General features: G+C 36.9%; 1 protein-coding gene across 1 annotated transcript in view; it reads left to right on the forward strand.

Annotated features, from left to right (window-relative positions):
• LOC107718709 (glutamate receptor ionotropic, NMDA 2B-like) overlaps window positions 1–22,439 on the forward strand; it is a 99,856-nt gene that overhangs the window by 14,992 nt on the left and 62,425 nt on the right. The window contains exon 3 of the mRNA XM_016525910.1: window positions 4,012–4,629. Coding sequence (XP_016381396.1) covers window positions 4,012–4,629 — 618 coding nt within the window. The remainder of the gene's footprint in view (window positions 1–4,011; window positions 4,630–22,439) is intronic.

Here is a 22,439-nt window from a genome sequence, read left to right on the forward strand (position 1 = left end):
GTCTTGTAAGAGCTTGATTAGCTGGTTCAGGTGTGTTTTATTAGGGTTGGAGCTAAACTCTGCTGGACACCGACCCTGCAGGACCGAGTTTGGACAGCCCTGTTCTAACTGATTCGGAGTTTCAAAAAGCGCCGTTGATACTGTACAATTTATGTTCTTTGCTCACTTTCCTATATAATTTATTCGTTGTTTGAATAACCGTTGAAATTAATTAATCGGCCTAATGTTTTTATTAAATTGTGATCACGTTAAATAGCCTACAGTTTCAATCGTATTAAAAACATTTCGTGACATGACACACATTATCTGGTACTTGTTTAAAAAGACGGGTTTATGATGTGCTTTGTTAACAGATTACACTAACATTATACTTTAAAGCCTTGCTCTCAAAAAAAAAAAGTTTTCAAAATCATCCCCCCCTCTGCTTTTTTCACAAATCACACACACACACACACACACATATATATAATTTCACCAAAACTGTTTATCTTTGTAAAATGGCACAGCTTCTTAAATCTTAGCTTCTTAATCAGTTAATCAAGCATTATATTACGATATTATGATAATTAAGCACTATTTAATTATTATTAATTACAATAGAACTTCAGTGATTAGAACTCAAACTTGGTAACCATGTATGAATGCTTATTTGTCATTTTAACTGAACTTAGGACTGGTGGTGATGCTTAAGATATTGTTGGCCATTCAGGGTTACTTTTAAAAAATAGATAATAGTAATTATTATAAAAAGATAATACTACTACTAGTTCTACTACTATACTAACAATATACAACGCACTTGGATTGATGAGCCGCTGGGTTCATGAATATTAATCAAGTTGTCGGCGTTCCCTCGAACTGATTTGCTGAAATTAAAACGGACGGTAATAGATGAGCGCCAGCCAATGAGATTGCCGTTCGCGCATTAGTTCCACCCACTACTGCTTCTGCTTGTTCTTAAAAGCTGAATAATTCTAAATGAACCCCGTTATTTTGACAGGAAAATAAAACAAAGAATATGGTTTACATGTGGCGCGTCGATTCAGCGTGGTATGTAAGACTCTCGCTCTCTCTCTTTGCATGTGTGAGAAACACAGCGCTATCAGTAAAGCGACGGCGAGTCGTGTGCCTTCACACTAGACTAGAGTTTACGGTGCATCAAATACAAGTATGCTGCGCATCCACTGAGGTGAACTGAAATAGTACAGATTTGTTGACGGAGAGTGAAACTCTGAAGCGCTCAGTCAGAGTGTTCGGCGAGTGAAAATATATCTGTGCTAAACTTGTAATTAGCCTCTCACAGGCATACTGGCGAGTAAAATCTTAGAATTTATTAGCCAATGGCTAACGATAGACATCATTTAGTTGCCCAGAGTAAAATTTTGTCGCATATGCGAGTGATTTACTGGCAATGTAGAGGGTTTTCTGGACTAAAACCACCGAAACCCAAAGAGGGAACTTTGCTGTTTAATTTCAGAAGTCTGCTACATATAGTTGGTGTGTTTTTTACATGTGGATCAGCTGTAATTCAGTGCGAGCATTTCAGACGATTCTGTAACATTCAGTTTGAAAAAAAAAATTTGTGGAGCTGACATTGAGCCTTTAGCTTCTTAGGAGAAAATGTGTGGGAGGTGTGTGTGTTTTATTTTATGTATGTATTTATTTATTTTTTTGCAAGAGATGGTGGTATCATGTATGTTCACAATTTGTATAAAATGCCTTTTTCAGTTGACTGTGAATAGGTGTTACTATGGACTTTAAGACCACAAAATCTATATAAATGTGTCTGTATATAGCAGTCTCTGTTTTTGTGTGTGTGTGTGTGTGTGGAGGAAGGTTCATTTGAATAGTTGCTATGGAAACCAAGTGCTGTTAAAATGAGAGGCAGAGCCAAATAGAGCATCTTACTGTCTCCTCCCTCTCTTGTTCTCCCAGCTGCTGTCCTCCTAGTCTTCTATCTCCCTATCTAGTGCTTATCCTTCCGATCTGTGTGCTTCCCTTTGCTTACCTACTTTTAATGAGCTGATGATTAGAACGCTTTCTCTTTTTTTTGTCACTGCTCTCTTTCTGTCTTTGCTTCATTTGTTTAGTTGCCTAATTTTCTAATTTTTTTTTCAATTTCGTTTTGCAGTTCATCTCTATACTTTTCCATTCCCCCTCAACCGATTTCTCTCTCTCTTCCCCTCTCTTTCTTCCTCCCACACTTTGTCCTCCTCCGTCTCTTCTCTCTTCTGCAGCAGAAGAGAGCTAATTCACAATTAGCATGTGTACCTGCAATTAGCACTGACAAACCTCCAATAATTAGCCTTGTAAAAGCAGTCTTCCTTATTCAAGCGTGTTTGCTTTCTTTCTGAGCAATGCCTCACTTATGCTGTCCTTTAATTTTTTTGTCCTCCTCAATTTTTTTAAATTATTTTTTTCTGTGCCTGTTCTTTAAAGACCCCTTGAAATGAGTTTTGTGGCTGTTAGCTGGCATGTCGTTCAGTTTTTTTTACCCTCTAAAAATAAGCTGCTACTGGTATACTGTACAGTATATATACTGTAATAATATGTTTCTGCTGTCACTTTTGATAAATTTAATGCTTCCTTGCTGTGTAAAAAGTACATTGACTGAACCCAAATTTTTGAATGGTAGTGTATGTTCATGCATACTTCCTGTTTCAATGGAAAATAGATCTACATGAAACTGCACAGATTTTGTGTTTTTTTTTAAACGTGTTTCAGAAATGCCATCAACAAACAGATACAAACATATTAGCTAATAACTTACTTGTTCCACACCTCTGCTAATGAAAATGGCTCTAAATAACAAGTGTTTCTCAAAGTCTTCACAGAAAGATAATTGGCAAATGTCAGTCACTACTGTGTGTGTATTTGTGTGTGTGTGAGTGAATATGTTGTTTGCTGATAAATCAACTTGTATCTTACTCATCTAATTGCATTTGGTATTCAGTGTATGCACACTACTCTCTCATTCTCTCTCTGTATATACATAGTTACTCTCTCTCTCATTGTGTTTCACAATCAAGGTCTTTTGAACTCTTTGAGCTTATTTTTGAAGTGCATACATTTGTGGGCCAGACTTTGTCTACACCGTAGGAACCAAATATCCCCAAAAGGGTCAGAAAATAGCATTAGCTCAATATAAAAAACTGATGTCAACGACAAGTCCCCAAGAGAAAGAAAACCCAGAATGCATTGTGATGCATTCCTCAGCATTGAAAAAAAGAAGTGTGCAACAGTTTGAGGACCAAATTGTCATCAGAAGTTAGCTAAATTTGACAAAATCTCCATTTGGTATGTCTTGGGATTTCATCCATGATCATGGCCAAGGTATGACAGATGCAACTGCAACCTAGGTATTTTAGGACATTTTAGGTACAAAGGTTAAGATGAAAACAAATTATACTCTGCTATAAGAAACGTTGGACAGATAAAACACAACACGTTTATTTTTTAGTGGATAAAGAAAACCCAGAATGCATTGTCAATGACAAGTCTCCAGCATTAAAAAAGTGTGCAATAGTTTGAGGACCAAACTGTCATTAGACAAAACATCTGTTTGGGATCTCTAGGGATGTTATTTAAGGGTACAAATTACAAACTATATTTTTATCAATCTAAAAATGCAAAAAAAATGTACTATTTGTTTTGGGGTTCATCCTACTAATTTTAATTAGCTTTATATATAAATATTAGAAGTGTTTTGTCTGTCCTTAGTTAGAAAAATGTGTGTGTGTGTGTGTGTGTGTGACAGCTGCAAACGACCTCATTTCCCAAGACTGCCTATATTTCTGTGATTTCTGTCCAACATACGTCAATAATGAAGAGGACAAACCCTTGAAATGAGGACACATGCTCTTTTTGTAAAACCACAGGTCTCTCGTCGGTTTGACTTGCATACAGCAACTCAACTTTCACCAGTCAGATTCAAGTTCAAATCATGTAGATATTGTGAATTCAGCTGCCAAACTGAAGTTCTCTCTCTCTCCTCTCTTTCTTTGTCTGCAGGGACTGTATCTTCACTCCTCCGCCATGCTTGTCAGCCTCCACCTCTCCTCTTCTCCTTTCTCCGACTGTCGCGTCCTGTCTTTCGTCTCCCTGGCTTCTTCCTCCAAACCGCCCCTCTCCCTCTCGCTCCTTCTCCTCTCTCTCTTCTTCTTCCCCACCTGCGAGTCTCGCCGTGGAGGTGGGATCGGGACGCCCATCGGAGGCATGAGCGGCGGCGACCGCAGCCAAGCGATAATCAGTCCTCCTCATTATCCTCCACCAGGAGTCAATCCAGTGGGTCCTCCTTTGCCACCAAAGTTTGCTCAAGGCCTTAGCATCGCAGTGATCCTTGTGGGAAACTCCAGCGAGGGGTCCCTCTCTGAAGGTCTGGAGAAAGAGGACTTCCTCCACGTGCCTCTCCCTCCGAAAGTCGAATTAGTCACGATGAACGAAACCGACCCCAAGAGTATCATAAACCGCATCTGTGCTCTGATGTCACGGAACTGGCTCCAGGGTGTGGTGTTTGGGGACGATACCGATCAGGAGGCCATCGCCCAGATATTGGACTTCATCTCAGCTCAGACGCACATCCCCATCCTGGGCATCCGTGGAGGCTCTTCCATGATCATGGCAGCCAAGGTATGACAAATGCAACTGCTACCTAGACATTTTAAGACTTTTGAATTGCAAATGTTAAGATGAGGACAAATTATGCCCTCCTATAAGAAACTTTGGCCAGATTCTGTATGTGTTGTGTTTTAGAATCTGGCAAAAGTTTCTTTAAGGAGAGCATAATTTGTAGTAAATTTACTTTACACTTTACAATAAGGTTCCATTAGTTAACTACATTAGTTAACATTAACTATGAACAATAGCTCTACAGCTTTTATTAATCTTATTGCAAATTTCAACTTTTACTAATATTTAAAATCAATTGTATCTGTTAGCATAAGCAGCCAGATCTACTAAACAGGGCAAATTAGCATGAGAACAATATACCATTAAAGCAGAGAGTGGGAAGTTCAAGAAAAAACTTACAAGAATACAGACGCAGCCAATGCATTTCCATAATGACCAACGCAGTCTACCAAGAGCAGTGCAAATTAGCGTAGCAGATAATCAGGTGTGGGTAATCTACTAACAACACAGGCAAAGAATGGGTTAAGACATGCTTTTTTTGGGCGGTAAATAATGGCACAAATACCAGTAAAATGACTAGCACAAACCTTAGTAACTCATGTTACATGATTCATTCAAATACTGTCCTCACATAAATTTTGCGTATGAAAGGGAAACTCCTACAAATGCATATGCATAATATGCATTATTGCATAATGCAAATAACATGAACAGTCACTGAACAATTTTATTTTTTAACAACTGACATTAACAAAGATGAATAACATATATATATTGCTCCTTGTTAGTTCTTGTTATCTAATTTGTTAACATCCGTTAATTCATGAATCCTTATTGTAAAGTGTTAATATTTATTAATATATATTTTAATTTATAATAATATAATTTATATTTATTTATTAACAAAATATTGGTTTGGGGTCAGTCTTTTTTTGTTGTTGACAGAAATGAATACTTTTATTTAGCAAGAATGCATTTTGATCAAAAGTGACAGTAAAAAGCCTGTAAATTACAAATTCTATCAAATTAATGCTGTTCTTTTGAACTTTCTATTCTATTTCTATTCTAATCCCGAAAAAATTTTTTTTATCATTGTTTCCGAAAAGATAAAACAATAATAATGGCTGCTGAAAATGCAGCTTTGCCATCACCGGTATGAATTACATAAAGTATTAAAATATATCACAAAATAAAACAGTTATTTGAAATAATAAATGTTAATTTGTAATAATTTATTTTGAAATAATAAATATTATTTCACAACATTACTGCTTTTACTGTATCTAATTATATAAATGCAGCCTTGGTAAGCATAAGAAACGTATTTCAAAAAAATAAAAAAAAGTCTTACAGACCCTAAACCTGTCACGCTACTGTGTTGAAGAACAAACACAAACATGATGAAGATATGAAGTCTTTAATAAATCCACAGAAGGTAAATCCAAACAGAGAGAAGGATTATAACACGCATAACATTGACGAGACCAGACATCAATGAACTGAACCATGGTAACTTAAATACACATGCAAACAAGGATAATTAAATAACATACACCTGAACTGAATGACGAACCAAATGAGTGACCATGACAACAAACAAGGCATGGAGAAAAAGGTGCAAATGAAAACAAAGTTCAAACTGAAAGATACTGTGACAAAATCTTTGAATGGTACAGTAGTATATACAGTATATGAAGTCTCTATAGAACATGTGTGTGCATAAATTAAACCAGTCTGAAAAATACCATTATTTAGCATGATTTGAGAAAATGCAGTAAAATTGATGATCCTGTTGTGGTTGGATTTTATTGCTGATATGTAATGTCACTGAAATGTAGTATGTCATTGAAATTTCCAGTTCTGAAGATTGAAGTCTTTCTCCATTCACATAGATATGACCTGTATTGTCTTTAACCATGATGGTCACTAGAGAACCAGCCATAGAAGACACTGTACTGCCCTTCACACAAAGACTGTTACTTGTTGTGTCCTGCCATAGTTGTGTGCTTAGAGCATTTCAGTGCTTTTTTAATTAGGATGCTTTAAAAGTAGTTGCCTGTGTAGACAGTAGACTCACTAGGGTTTGGAACAGAGCCACACTGTCTATACTTTTTCCCCTCAACGTTTTCCGTTCTCACATGAATATTCATACACATACATCCACATGTTCCTCTTTCTCTTCCGCCAAGGTCAGAGTTGTGTAGCAGGTGTAACAGACTTGTGCCTACTGTTAAGTCAGTGGAAGTCTGAACTGCTGGAAACAGATGTGATGGGACGCATAGTGCTGTGTAACTACCTGCAATGTGCTTCATTAAGATGACTGTGTTTGAAAGAGGCAGAAAAAAGGGAGAGAAAATTAGAGGGAAAATAATGGCTATGCAGATTTGTTTTTTTAAAAGACACTGGCCAATAAGAAAGAAGGTAATAAAAAAAGATGAGACGGAGGGAGAAAAGTGCAGAAAGAGAAGGAAATGTCAGAGGGACTTTTTGTAAATGCCACACAGTGAAAAACAGGGAGTCGAGTACATTTATTTTGTCATCTTGGAGAAAAGGAAAAACAGAAGGGGAAAATAACTGCAGATGCAGTGTTAAATATACCGTGCAAACAAATATTACATAAACTTTAACACAACATTCTCAAGATTTTTGCAGCTGAATGCATAATCATGACTGTCTCAAGGAGACCTATTTTAAGCAGTTTTGAGAACTCAGTACACCCGATGTAATCAGGGTGTTTAAAGGGGCAGCCATTGCTGCTGAAACCTGGTGGTAAATCAATGACCCCCATCCTGAACAGCCTTTGTTTTAATGGAACAGGTTCCATTATATTTCTCAAGAAGGGCACTATTCATCCAACTCACACTGCAGTGTATAAAAGACAAAATCAGAATATCAGATATATCGTAATGCTTGAGACAAGGATTGCCAATCATTAAAAAAAAAAAAGAATTAATTGTTTAGAATATTCAGAATTAATCGTGTATATATATCAAAATGAAGAAATTCATAAGAATTCATAAAGATTACATTATTTTGGAGGATGAAATCACTGATTAGACAAAAGTGGCTTTAGAAGTCAAATATATTGTTTGTTGTATTTCATATCATTGAATGTAAGCTTATCACAGGTCTGCTGTCTAGTGTTTTTATGAACTAAAACTATTACAAATTTTTTTATTGAAATAAAGCTGAAATAAAATAAAAATAGATGAGATGAAAAAACTTCAGAAACCTAATTAAATAAATTTAAGTTGAAGTACAAAAATTATTAAAACTGAAATAAAAATAAATTTAATGCTAATTATAAAAAACTAAAAACTAATAAAAATTACAAAAGCACATAACAAAATTACTAAATTGGAAACTAAGGTTAAATTAAAAACTGAAAAAATTTAATTTATTATTGTAAATTATTATAATTCTATTAATAATAATATATAATTATATTATTATAATAATATAATTTTTTTTTAACTAAAAAGTTTTAGTCTGTCTGTCCAAGCTATACTTAAAGGCACAATATGTATTTTTCGCCGCTAGAGGGCGCGTATTCAAAATAAACAAAGAGGCAAAGGCCTAGTTTGATGACTCCGTGACTGAGTGTGGAATCATGGAAGTTGTGGTCTTCATCCATCCAGCCGATGCAATCCGACGGGGCTCGGGCAGAAATCATGTTCATGGATGAGCTAATGATTTATTAACGTAGTAGAATAAAGCAGAGTAGGGCTGAAAGCCGTCGAAGCGAAACGAGGCCGCTGAACGAGCGTGACACACGGCTCGAAAGCATTCTTCAAAACATTTGGGATAGTGTAAGAACACAAGTCAGCAAAATATATAATACTGTTCTAGTGGTTTTTGGATATTTTAATAAAAAAATCTTACATATTGTGCCTTTAAGGGTCGTGTTCTTGTATTATGTTTATGATTTTTAATTATTTAATTGTTAATTTAGATATGCAACATAATTACACTCTAAAAAACACTGGGTTAAAAACAACCCAATTTGGGTTGTTATTAACCCAAGGGCTGGGTAAATATAGGACAGAACCTTCATACATTAAATAATGTTTACAGATTAACTTAAGTCCTCTAAACCTTTCTAAAATACTCCACACAACCACTGGTTTGCATGATAGCTTCCTTTATTTATCATTTACAGCATTGTTTATATCGTTTTTAATAGGCTATACATATTGCCTATATTTAAACTCGTTTAACAAACATTAGAAGAAAAATTCAACATTAAACAGAAGTAATTCACGTGTAATCGACCAGTCTCTGTTATTCTGTTTCCACCGTAACGGCACTGGTTCTCGTGCCCGAGATGGAGTCATGTTCGCCGGGGAACTACTAACAGACCGCCGCCCGGCATTTCACTCTAGCCTAAACATGCTGTGACTCAATAACCTGACAATAAACAAACAATAAACAGCTCTGAGGACATGTTTTAACATCCAAAGTATTATATTCTGTATGTTTATGAATAAAATTGTTTATTTTATGCAAAGCATCAGGCTTTTCCATCACGCGAAAAGACCGCAGACACTCGTTGATGATTCATTCAGCGATTTCTGGTAGCCAATGTTGATATTTGAAATCACCAAAACAAACACGCCCCTACCCCGAAATCGCATCATATGACCCCTTTAAGATGTTTCTAATTCTGTGACTTTACCTCTTGACACCATAATCAGTTGGACTCCATCCACCCTGCTAACTCTAGGCGAGCGATGTGCTGGCTTATCCGTCCCCTGTGCTTTACCCAGTGTTAATGGGGAGTCATAGGAGCGCTGGGATACTTAACGAGCACAGTTGCACTGCTAATTTCATGCTTAATGGGAACACACGCCTCTCTCACTGGCACACACGGAAGCATTAGATGTTCATGTCGTATTTAGCTGGGACAGTGTAGACAGGGAGTGTGTTGTCAAACTGCTCATCAGATGCACCTGCCTGGCCGGTTCATGCAACACATTCGCTCACGTGTACTTTGGGATACGCACACACATTGAGAGAGAGAGAGAGCATAGTGCTTTCTCTTCTGCATTTGCACTTTCAGTCATTTGTGCCTGTAATGTTTTAATATGCCACATCTGTCCACTTTTTTTCAAATGTTTTATTTAATCAGTTAGTGTTGTATGTGTTGTGAATCCGCATTAATGCATTTTTGCATTTGTGATCATTTGAGTCTGTTATTCTGCAACATTGATTCACAACACAGCAGGTTTCTAAAGTCCACACTGAAAATCTGGGATACAATCTAACCTAAAATATTATATTTAAACTTGGAAATTAATGGATAATATAAATGAAAAAATAACTTTTTTGAAATTAAAAAATGTATTCAGTAATTTAAAAAGATTATTGAACATTTAATTTAAAAAGAAAATCAATGAATCTAAAATATTTCAGATGGTATAATATTTCTCTGCTACTAATCAAATAAGCAAATTTATGACATGATGTGAACTCATCAAGAGTGCTGCTGCCATTAAAGGAATAGCTCACCCAAAAATTAAAATGTACTCACCCTCAGGCCATCCAAGATGTAGATGAGTTTGTTTCTTCATCGGAACAGATTTAAAGAAATGTAGCATAACATCACTTGCTCACCAATGGATCCTCTGCAGTGAATGGGTGCCGTCAGAACGAGAGTCCAAACATGTGATAAAAACATCACAATAATCCACATGACTCCAGTCCATCAATTAACATATTCTGAAGTACTTGATCTGTGCATATTTCTCTCCTTATTCAGAACAGTTGATTTTTTTCACTATAAAGTGATATTATGGTAAAGGACATGTATTTTAGCTGTAAGCAACAGTTTTTAAAAGTTAAAAACATCTTAATGTTGGATTTTTTTCTTACAAACATGCAGCTTTTCACTTCACAAGACTTTAATTGATGGACTGGAGTCATGTGGATTTGTTGTGGATTATTGTGATGGTTTTATCAGCTGTTTGGACTCTCATTCTGGCGGCACCCATTCACTGCAGAGGATCCATTGGTGAGCAAGTGATGTAATGCTAAAGTTCTCCATACCTGTTCTGTCTTTTTTTTTTTTTCGTGAACTATACCTTTAAAGCAAAATGCAGACAACCCAAATAAAACATTTTCAGATTCATTGCAATTTTTCAATTCAACATTTTACTTAAAACAAACAAACCAACAAACAAAAAACCCTGAATTTAATTATATAAATGCAAAAAAAAAAAGGAAGTATTTTCACTGGTGGACTCACTAATGGATACTGTTTTTAAAGCCTGCACTATCAGTGTCAGACTGATACAATCAATTTTTTGTTTCAAAAAATCCTGCACCTCTCCATAAATCTAGATGCTCTGCTGTAAAAAAAAAAAATGCTTGTTGCACACAAACACTTCAGAAGTGTTGATTATTGATTGAAAGCCTGTTGCTCTTTCAGCATCGCAGGGGAAGCCATGCAACAATTTCACATTTGCACCTTGCAACCGAACACTTGTGACCCATGTTTCAGTATGCTGTTTCTCACTGTTTGAAAAGATGTGGTGTCACACAGTGTCATGAATACAGTAGTTATGACACATCGCTAATGTAAAAAAGCATTATAGTGCACGTCTCCACGTTTAAACCTGGAAGAAAATAGTACCAAAAAAATGTATCTAATTTAACTGCTTTCCTCTTTAATCGTATAAATAATTATAAATAAAAACATAAATAAAACAATATATATATTTTGTTCTGTTCAAAAACTGTTTAAAAGTTTGGGGTTGGTAAGATTTTTTAAAATTCTTTTTGAAAGAATCTCTGCATTTATTTGATCAAAAATACAATAAAACAGTATTATTGTGAAATATCATTACAATTAAACGCAATTAAAAGTTAAAACTTAATTTTCAGCATCATTACTCCAGTCTTCAGTGTCACATGATCCTTCAGAAATCACTCTAATATGCTGATTTGGAAAATATTTTCAAGAAATATTTTCTTCTTACTTTGTGCTGTTTAATATATTTGTGGAAACTGTGATTTATATATATTTTTTAGGATTCTTTGATGACTAGAAAGTTCAAAAGAACAGCTTTTATTTGAAATAGTTTTTTTTTTTGGTAACTTTGTGAAAGCCTTCACTGTCACTTTTGATAAATGTAATGCTTCCAAGCTGAATAAAAAAATGACATTTTATTACAAATTATGTTATTGTCATGGCAATTTGAGTAATTTGTGAATGTCTTAGTAATTGTCTCTTTTTTGCTATAATGACAAGCAGCGCTTGAGCTGCATTTACGCCTCAGTTTTGAGCAAAATCTGATAAACATGTTCTCCAGAATGAATTAAGAATGATCCGAAGAACATCGGACCATTCATTTCTAGCCTAAGATTGGTATTTGAATCCCAGATTTTCAGCATGGTCTCAGACCAAAAAATGTCCATAACCTTCAAATGCAGTGTTCAAAGCAGATCTTTGGATCATTTCTAAGTCTGAATGCAAGAAAACACTGATCAAACGGCTGCCGAATGAGTGAATGCTACTGGAAAAAAGCAAGAATGGATGGAGAGAAGAAAGGATGAATATGACAGCTGGAGAGGGAGGTAGAAAAAGACTAGAGTGGGAGAGAGAGAGGAAAAGAAGAGGGGACTGTTTTAAAATGAAACACGTGGGTGTGAAACAGAGGAAGAGGAACATGCAGTTACAACACGCTTACATCTAAATGGAGGCATTCAAAAAGACAAAGAACAGTTTGAAACGGAAGAAACGTGACTTGGAGAAATGTGGCATTAAGGGATGATCACAGAAAGATGAAGAGGGTGAAAAAAGAAGTGTTATAGGACAATTCGATCGAGAAAGAGAGAATATAAAAGAGCCACTGTGGTTCCCAAGCACAGATGGGGGAGTGAAAGCATGCATGTGAACAAACGACTGAGATGTGTGACATGCCACAGGAGGTGGTGGTTAAATAGAGGGGATTGAGGAGTGTTTTCAACCCTGTCTTTTTCTTAATAATTACTTTTACACGCTCTCTCTCGCTCATCCACTCTCTTTCTGTCTTTCTCTACCCCACCCCAAACACACTCTGTGGGCTGCATTGGTTGGCATGGCAACCGCTGCTACATACATTTCTATATATATGTAGAAGGAACGCGGGAGAGAAAGACAACGAAGGAGTCAGGAAAAGGCAGAAGAGGAGATGCAGAACAGGAATGTTTCAATTGCTCTGCATATAAATTTACTCTGTATAGGGAACAAGTGTACATCGATATATCACTTTACATGAAGTGTGCAGGGAAATTCAGCCACCATTCATTGTGGTCAGTGACACGTAGTGAGAAAGACCTGATTTCTGTGTTTTTCATGGGTAAAGAAAGGGGAATGGATGTGTTATATTTGATGCATGTATGCACATATGAAAGTATGGCCATTTATATTTATATTTAAGACCTGTAATCTGTGCATCTCATTGTGCATCGCTGACATTGCAGGGTGCCAAATGAGCCATTTTTGTCAAGTGAATTGGTCAATGTGTAGGGAGCAGTAAGCACTGCATAGGGACTCTGTGAATTGGAACACAGGTTGTGAGTTATTGAAAGGGCAAAGCAAGCATCAGAGGTTGCGGTCAGGCTAAGAGCACATTAAATACACACTCTTCAAAGTTCTCAGCTCAGATGGGAGGCTTTACATGGGTGAAGTGGAGGGAATTGTACAGTGTGGTACATAATAGAAGTTAAACATTATTTTTAAGCCTCACTGTGGATACAACCACCCTTAAAGGGGTCATATGATGCTGCTAAAAAGAACATTATTTTGTGTATTTGGTGTAATGAAATGTATTTATGTGGTTTAAAGTAAAAAAAACACTATATTTTCCACATACTGTACATTATTGTTTCTCCTCTATGCCCTGCCTTTTTGAAACGCGTCGATTTTTACAAAGCTCATCGGTCTGAAAAAGCGAGGTGTGCTGCGATTGGCCAGCTATCCAGTGCGTTGTGATTGGCCGAATGTATGGGTCACCATACTTGGCCACATGTCACGTCACTTTTCACTTTTTCACTTTTCACTTTTCAATATTACAGCGAGAATAAAAGTTACTCCTTCTTTCTTTGCGTGAACATTTGTGTGGCGTTATGCAAATCTTCCCACATCGTAACGTAGACATGTGTGAGGCGTGTTAGAACGAGCCGTTTTAGGTAGATGTGGCTGACTCTGAACTTTTATAAAGAATATCTCTTTGGATTTGAGACTTTAGTCTTTGCAACTTTACAGATCTTCTTTATGCACCAAAAGCTTGTAACACTCCAAAGAGAAAGGAAAAATTGAAATCGCATCATATGACCCCTTTAAAGGAGTGTTCATGGTTGAATACAAGTACTGCAAGAACATGTAAATGTTGATTCCACAGAACCAACCACAAAAAAAATCATATTTTTGTTATGCCAACCTGCTGATTATTGTACTGTACAAATGTTTAAATGATCATTAGTTAGAAAGATATATGTCTAATCTAGGGGGATAAACTATGATTATGCGTTACGGATATAAATTGCTCTGAGTGGAATTTGTTCCAGTGTTTTACAGATTGTCATGTTTCTGTGGCAGCTTTAAGATTATTGTGCAAAAATTATCATATTTACCTGCTTTATGGCAACACATCATGACAACAAAGTTACACAGCATTACACAGAATAAATTAAAATACCCACTGTTTCCAAGGTATAACCACAAGATCTTAAGGCCGTGACACACTGAACAGGCATCAAAGAACTAGCTACAAAAGCTGACTTGTGTTGCCTTGCGTTGCCTGCATCTGGGCCAAAAAGTTGCGCTTGAACATAGACAGCGGCCAAGTAGCACGCACATTTTGTGCCTACATCAGGAAATAACTCTGTACCAGCAGGTGGCAGTAGTCTATGTTTGTCATTCAAAAAGAAAAAACGAAACTAGGACTGTGGATATACAAACCAAAAACAAAGCAGCCCTTGCTTCTAATTTTGATTAATCATGTTGATCACTTGGTCACGTGACTTTCTTCATTCCAAATGTCCATTTTGTTATGAAAATATTTATGTATTGGGATACAAATGTAATGGCGCTTTTCCACTGCATGGTACGGCACGGTAAGGTTCACTTTTGGGGGGTTTTCCACTGGGTACAGTACCTGGTACTTTTTTCAGTACCACCTTGGTTGAGGTTCCAAGCGAACCGTACCGTTACCAAAATGTGACGTGTAAACTCTGCTGATCACGGATTGGCCGGAGAGAATCGTCACTACCTGCGTCACTGAACTTGCGACACGAGACACAACAGACCCGTTAGATTTAAATCAGCACAGCCAGCGAAGGATCGAACGCAACTGTTTTGAACGAGCGCACCTTTTTTTTAACAATCAAAAAATTTCTGTTTCGTTGTCTGTTGAGGAAGTACAGATGTTCCTCTCGTTGATAGCCGAGGAGCGGATCCAGCGAGAGCTTGATGGGGCAACGTGGAATGAAAAAGTTTTTCAGGAGTCGCGGCAGTAGAGGCGGCGCAACTATAACGACATGTGAATAATCCCGCCCACTCTAAAGCGGTACTAAACTGCAATGGAAACGCAAACCGAGCCGTGACGTGCCGTACCACGCTGTGGAAAAGCACCATAGGATTTGAACAGCCTTCTGTGTGCCCTTTTGACTTCATCATTCGCTCGCTTTCATCACTTTCACTTTTCTTCTCGTGCACTGGTTCACTAAGCTGAACAGAAAATCAGAGCATTCAACATGCTCAATTGACCAAAAAGCCGCCGACGGGCTCTGACTAGTGTCAGCAGAGCAGAACACACCGCAGAAACTGAGCTGACAGACGCTCAGCAACGGCTTGGTGAACTGTGTTTTTGTGAAGTTTGCTTGATTTCTTTAAGGTTTACAAAGTTCGCCCCATGTACGTTCATTGTAACTACCTTACTGTAACCTCATTTTTTTCTTGTTTTGAGGTGCGAGTCCAAATTATACATTTCTGTGGTTATCTAAATGTGCCACAAATGCTGTGATTACAGCTTAACTTCAACCCAAAACATTCGAATTCGAATAGAAGTTGGAATTGTTCCGCTACTGTGCCTCTTCATAGCGACAATTTAAATTGCATACACAAATACTTTTGTCGTGTCTCCAACAGGCTAATAAAGTCATTTTTCTGTGCTGTATAGCCAGTGAAATGCATTGTCTTTCAGCCCGAATACATATTCTGCATTGGGGAGATAGAGACGGCGCTATTGTTCTCTGTGATTAGGCTGTTGATTAGATCCTGTCCATAAGCCCCTGGTATTAAACCGTCATCATTGTTTCCCAGCTGTTGCAGTGGGGAGCAATAAGGCGCTTGTGAGCGTTGAGAGGTGAAGGCAAAAATGGACGAGCGGGTTATTTAATTCATCCCATGGAGTCAGCTCAGCTATATTGGAGGCGAGTGTTCATGTGCACGTATGGACCGTTGCTAGTGAGCTTTGGGTCTAATCTGCAGACGGGCTGGTGGTGTTAGACTTGTGCGTGCTGTAAGCGAGAGTGCAAGGATACCCAGATACACAGACAAACAAGCACACACACTGGGATTTGCTAGGCTATAGTGTTCTGCCGATCAGTTTTATGGAGATAAAGCTTGGAAGTCTCACGAAAACCCTGTGCTGCATTTAGGTGCTGTGCAGCGCCTCAACAGAGCTCATGCAGTCTCTCTTTCCTGAATGATTTTCTGTTTCTTAATTTAACTTTTTTTCCTCTTTCTGCTTGCTCTTATCACAGCATTTATGAATGTTTAGTCCCATGACTTAAAACCCTTTTTTAAAGACAGAGGAAGGTATAAGGACAAGAAAAATGGGTCTGATTCAAAACTGTTCAGCCACCTTCACATTAAATTGTGAATTCTGAATTGTGTCTCTGAGTTGTGTCTTCGCTTCTAGTTTCATTTAAGCTGGTCTTTTTTTGCTCTTTTCTCTTATACCTCACCTCATCTTTTGTCTCATCTATTTGGTTTGCGTCTCTATATTGTCTTTTGTCTCTTTGTTTCACCATGTCTCTATATTCTCATCTTTGCTTGTCTTAACTCTTCTTGTTTCTTCTCTTTGTTTCTCTTTTTGGATCATCTTGACTCTGCTCATCTTTTCTCTCCTTGTCTCACATCGTCTATTCTGTCCTCTTCTCTGCTTGTCTTATTTTGACTTATCCACTTCTCTCATCTTGTTTTGTCTCAACTCTTCTCTCTTTGTCTTGCCTTTCCTTTCCTCGTGTCTTCTCTTCTTGTTTCTACTCTGCTCTTCTTGTCTCACCTCATCTTTTCTCCTCTTGTCTTGTTTCATCATGTCTTGACTCTTATCTTCTTTTCTCATTTCTTCTCATCTAGCCTTGTCTTACATTGTCTCTTCTCCACTTTTCTTGTATGGTCTCATCTTGACTTTCTGCTACTCATTTTTTTTCTTGTTTTTCTTCTCTTCTTTAACTTCTCCATTCTCCTTGTCATATCCATTTTCCGTCTTGTTTCAAATCTTCTTCTTCTCCTCTCCTCTCTTCTTTTCTCGTCTCATCATCTCATATTATATCCACTAGTCTGGTCTCTTATTGCTTCTTATTGCTTTTTATATTGTCTCATTTCTCTTCTTACCTCAGCTTGTTTCTTCTCCACTTTTTAGGTATTGTCTCGTCTTGACTCTTCTGTTTATTTCTTGTTTCATTTTGTCTTGTCACATTTCTTATCTCCTGTTGTCTCTTCATGTCTCATCATGTGTTTTCTTAACTTGTTGTCTCATCTCGACTTTTCTCCTTACATCTCCTTTAGGCTCGTCTTGTATTGTATCGTTTTTCCTGTCAGCTTGCCTTCTCTCTTGTCCATTTTTTTTGTATTGTCTCATCTTCTTCTTAACTCGTGTTTCTCGACTTTTCTTGTCTCGTCTTGACTCTTTGCTTCTCTTCTTACATCATATTGTTTTGTATCATACTGTATTGTATAACGTATCATATAATTTCGCTTCTCCTCTTTTTCTCTCTTCTTCTCTCCTCTGGTCCTTTGTAGTTGACAGGCTCCTAGAATTCTTTATTCACCCTTATTATAAGCACCATGGATGCATAGATAATGCAGAACCTCTCTCTCTTTCTTGGTGTCTAACTCTTTCTCTTTTTTATCATTTGGTGCTTCTTGATGTCACTTGGAAGTGCTACAGTGCCATCCTTTGTGGGTGTGTGTAAGGCTCTCCTCAGAGATCACAGGAGTCCAAGTGTGAGAGTGTCTGAGAGATCAAAGGGGGAAATATGAAGACACCAGGCATGCCAGAGATCACAAGGTCTGTGCGTGTGTGTGTGTGTGTGTGTGTGTGTGTGTGTGTTCTACCCTTCTGTGATATAAAGATCATATCAGGTTGTAAGTGTGATTTATGCCATTGTGACAATCACACCAGATACTTTACACAAATCAAAATGTGCGTATGTGGTATTGGGTGACTTTGGTTTTGAAAGGTCCTGTCAGTTTCTGACTCTGATTGTTTGTGTTTGTTAGGGCACCGTAAGATCAAAGTGCTTCTGTCAAAGCGTGTGTGTGTGTGTGTCACCGTTTAGCTCCATGCTCTTTTGTTCAGGGTGAGAGAGAGGCAGCTGCTTAATTGGACAGACAGTTCTCTCATCTCACACACACACATACACACGGACACACACAGTCACGCAGTCTGGCACTGACAGAATAACACTTCACTTTCACCACCATTCACACACACACACACACACACACACACACACAAAACCACACTGACCACACAGAACATGCAATCAGACCAGACAAAACAACAATAGCAATAAACTTAGCCCCAAAACACACTCTTGTTCATTCCACACACAAATACAAAGAGCAGGTATATAATAAAGCAAAAATCTATGAGATGCTGTACATTACAGTGTTTTATACCACAGTTAATGGCTGTTATTAGGCACAACATGAAGCAGTTTGCTTTTATAAAATGGAATCAGAAGTATGAAAAAAAGATCTATCTATCTATCTATCTAATGTGTGTTTATAGATAGACAGACAGATAGATAGATAGATAGATAGATAGAATTTACAATTGTATACATTTTATAATCCATTTCCATTTTCAAGCCAAGAACTGCAGTAATGTACCCCCATTTTGTTTATTAATCTACAAACTGCACTGTAAGCACACAAAGATGCTGTGATTGACGGCACAGTTGTAAAGACTCACTAAATAGGCTCGCCTGGATAAGGATGTTAGGCGTGGGAACTTGTCATTGTGTTGGCTGAGGGACAGTGGCGTGATAAATGACAACCGTATCTCAGCTGTTGTTTTCAAATGAGCTCTGTTGCTTCTGAGTTATATTCATATAAGCATAAAACACAATATGAATGCATGCAGAGGCATTGCTGTGGTCAACCTAATGCTGAGGTCATACATGCCAGCGCAGCATTAAAGAGCAAACCCTATAAATATGTAATATCTATACTGCTGTCAGCAACACACATCATGGGACTCCATTGTTGTGCAGGAGTCATTTACTCATCCTCACGACTGTACAAATGTGTATGCATTTCTTTCTTCTGGGGAACACAGACGATGTTTTGAAGATTAGTCTCTTTGTTTTTGTCCATATAATGAAAATCAGTGGGGTCCAAAACAACATTGAACCGAAATTAAGCACATTTTTCCAAAACGTCTTTTGTGTTTCACAGAAGAACGAAAGTCACACAGGTTTGGACGGACATGAAGGTGAGTAAATGATGACTTTCATTTTTGAGTGAATTATCCTCGTTATGTTTTAATGCAAACATACACTGAAAAAGCATCCAGAATATCACTGGGCTTGTTTGACTTGCACCGGTAAGAACAGTAGAAATCACATAGCAATGCCCTGGCAACTGCCCATAACAGCCTGGCATTGTGGTAGTGAGATTTTCATTGGCAAGCACCACCATTTTTTTCACAAATATAGAATTTTGAATTGAATTTGGGGGGGGGTTGTATGTATATTTGTCTGTTAGCATTTGAATGTGCATATACTGTATGTGTTTCAAATTGTGTCTGTGAGTGTGTGGGGAGTATTTTTTCACTCTAATGGCATCTTTAGCTAGAATGTAACGATGGCAACCACGTTGCCACGGAAACACTGCCTGTCTCTTTGAATTAATTATTATTAAAACATTATTTTTAAAGGAATATTTACCAGAAAAATAATTTACTAGAATTTATTTAGGAGAAAAATGTAAATACACAACACATAAATACACAATTTCTGAAAAAAAAAAGAAATAAAATAATATTTTTTTTATATAAAATCAATTAATTAGAGATGCTTTTGATTATTAATATTTAATGAAAACATTAAAATGGAATCCAGAAAATTTGTAGAAAACAGAATTTGGTAAAAATAAAAATGAATTTGAGAAAAATAAAACATATTTCACAGGGCATCAAAATTGTAACTTTTCTTAACATTTTAATAAATTATTTTTTATTAATTTATATTGTAAGTTTCATGATTTCAATTAATTGGACATGCTCTTTGATGAATACAATTTAATTTAACCATTAAAACAGAGTCTAGAAAAATTAAAATGTAAAAAAGCTAAATTTGGGAAAAAATAAAACAGATTTCATAGGACCTTACATTGAAAGAGCGTCCAGAATATCATAGGGCTTGTTTGACTTGGGTCAGTAAGCAACCTCCCTGAACACTAGAAATCACATAGCAATGCCCTGGCAACCGCCCATAACAGCCTGGCATCATGTCAGTGAGATTTTCATTGGCAAACACCATCATTTTCTTCAGAAATGTGCAGTTGTGTATTGCTTCATGTTTATCTCTCTTTATTTTTGTTTAGAGAGTTTGTATGTGTATTTGTCTGTTAGCATTTGAATGTGCATATATGTGTTTCAGATTGTGTTTGTGTCTGTGAGTGTGTGGGGAGTATTTTTTCACTCTAATGGCATCTTTAGCTAGAACGTAACGATGGAAACCACGTTGCCACGGAAACACTGCATGTCTCTTTGAATTAGAAATCTCTCCATATACACACCCTTCCCTCTCTCTCTCTCTCTCTCTCTCTCTCTCTCCTGTTACTGTTACTGACAGTGCAGCTGTCCCTAGTCAGGAAGTGTCAGAGCAGAAAGATATTCAAATTCAAATAAAAAAATAAAGTGCAGAGAGATAAACTGAGAGGGAGAGTGAGGAAGTGAGACTTCCATGAAGGGAACGTTAAAGAAATAATTATCCTCCCTCAAAAAAAGAAAAGAAAGAAACTGAAGTGCCGAGATAAGGAGAGTAGCAGAGGATAACAGCTGTAAGAAGAGGGTTAGCGAGAGAGGACGAGAGATTGGTTATGCTGTGCTAAATGCGGCAGGCGTTAAGTAACACTGTACAGCTCAGACAGTTTTGCTTAAATCTGAATTAATACCCTACTACCACACAATAATAATAATAATTAATTGATAAACATTTTATTCAACTTAAAACAGATAGAAAGTGATTGAAGTCACTTTGGATAAAAGCATCTCCTAACTGAGGAAATGTACTTGTCACACAACGATGACTGTAATAATCCAAATGGCAAAGAAGACAATGATGACGAGTTCAATATCTTTTAATTATCCAAATACAGATACAAATACAAAAACATATACACTAGCACAAACTGAAGAGACTGGACATCAGACAGAGACGAGAGGGCAGAATAAATACTCTTCATTGATGAAGGGCAGGTGATACAAATCAAATCAAGACACTTGAGGAGAAATTAGGTCACAGATGACATGAACACAACAAAACCGTGACAGTACTATGGTACTACTACTAGTAATTATTATTATTATTATAGATTTTCTGAAATAAAATTAAGAAATGTACACTGTAAATAAAACAGAGATTAATTGGAATGTTTTACCATAAAATACTATTAGTTTTTCTACTTTATCATTTCACTTTTAATTCAATGTGTTACTTACTGTTTCTTTGTAAATATTTGGGAACTTTAGTATCAATTTCTGGGTAAAAAAAAAAATGTTTCCTAGCTTTTATCAAGTAAATCATAAAACAACAAAAGTGTCACATTAATGAAAAATTATGTGAAAATCAGGGAGAATAAATAATAAAGATAATAAAAATACTTTAAAAAAATATATATATTATGTTTTTATTTTTAATTAATACAAATCTAAATGCTTAGAGGCTTATTAGTCTTATTTCCAGATCTGTGATCTAGACAAAATGGACACGGAAAAATTAATGCAGCTTCTCCCAATAATGGTTTACACAACAGTATTCCTGAAAAATCAACATTTTAGACCTCAAACAATGATTTGGAGGATTTTTTGACCGACAGTCTGAACTGCATGAGGGTGCCAAATTATTCAATGCTTTTAAACCAGTAAGAGATCCTTGAAATAATTCTGTGGTTGTGCACTTAATGGGTATAGCCAGTACAAATGAGCTAAAACAGGTTTGATGATGTAGCTAATGTGTATTACAGCGAGAGAGAGATCTGGAAAGGAAACTTGCTTGTAAGAGGGTGGAGTGAGAAAGGTGGAGAACGAGGGGGAGGAATAACGAGTAAGTGACAAGGAAGGGAATGACAGAAGCGAGATGAATCGAAGAGGAGAACTTGGGAGGTGGAGGAAAATTTGTGTGAAATATTAAGCGCAGCGCTGCCAGATATGGAGAGACGGAGAACAGCAGACAGAGAAAGCGAGTTGTCATGAAAGAGGGAATGGAAGAGAAAGTATATGGTGAAGAAGGAGGGATGGGCTGGCAGATGAATACATGGGAATAGGAAGAAGAAATACTTGAGATGAAAGAAAAGAATAGGTGATATG

Source organism: Sinocyclocheilus rhinocerous, unplaced genomic scaffold (genome assembly GCF_001515625.1).
Source record: "Sinocyclocheilus rhinocerous isolate Xijiao unplaced genomic scaffold, SAMN03320098_v1.1 scaffold1334, whole genome shotgun sequence".
NCBI classification, from domain to species: Eukaryota; Metazoa; Chordata; class Actinopteri; order Cypriniformes; family Cyprinidae; genus Sinocyclocheilus; species Sinocyclocheilus rhinocerous.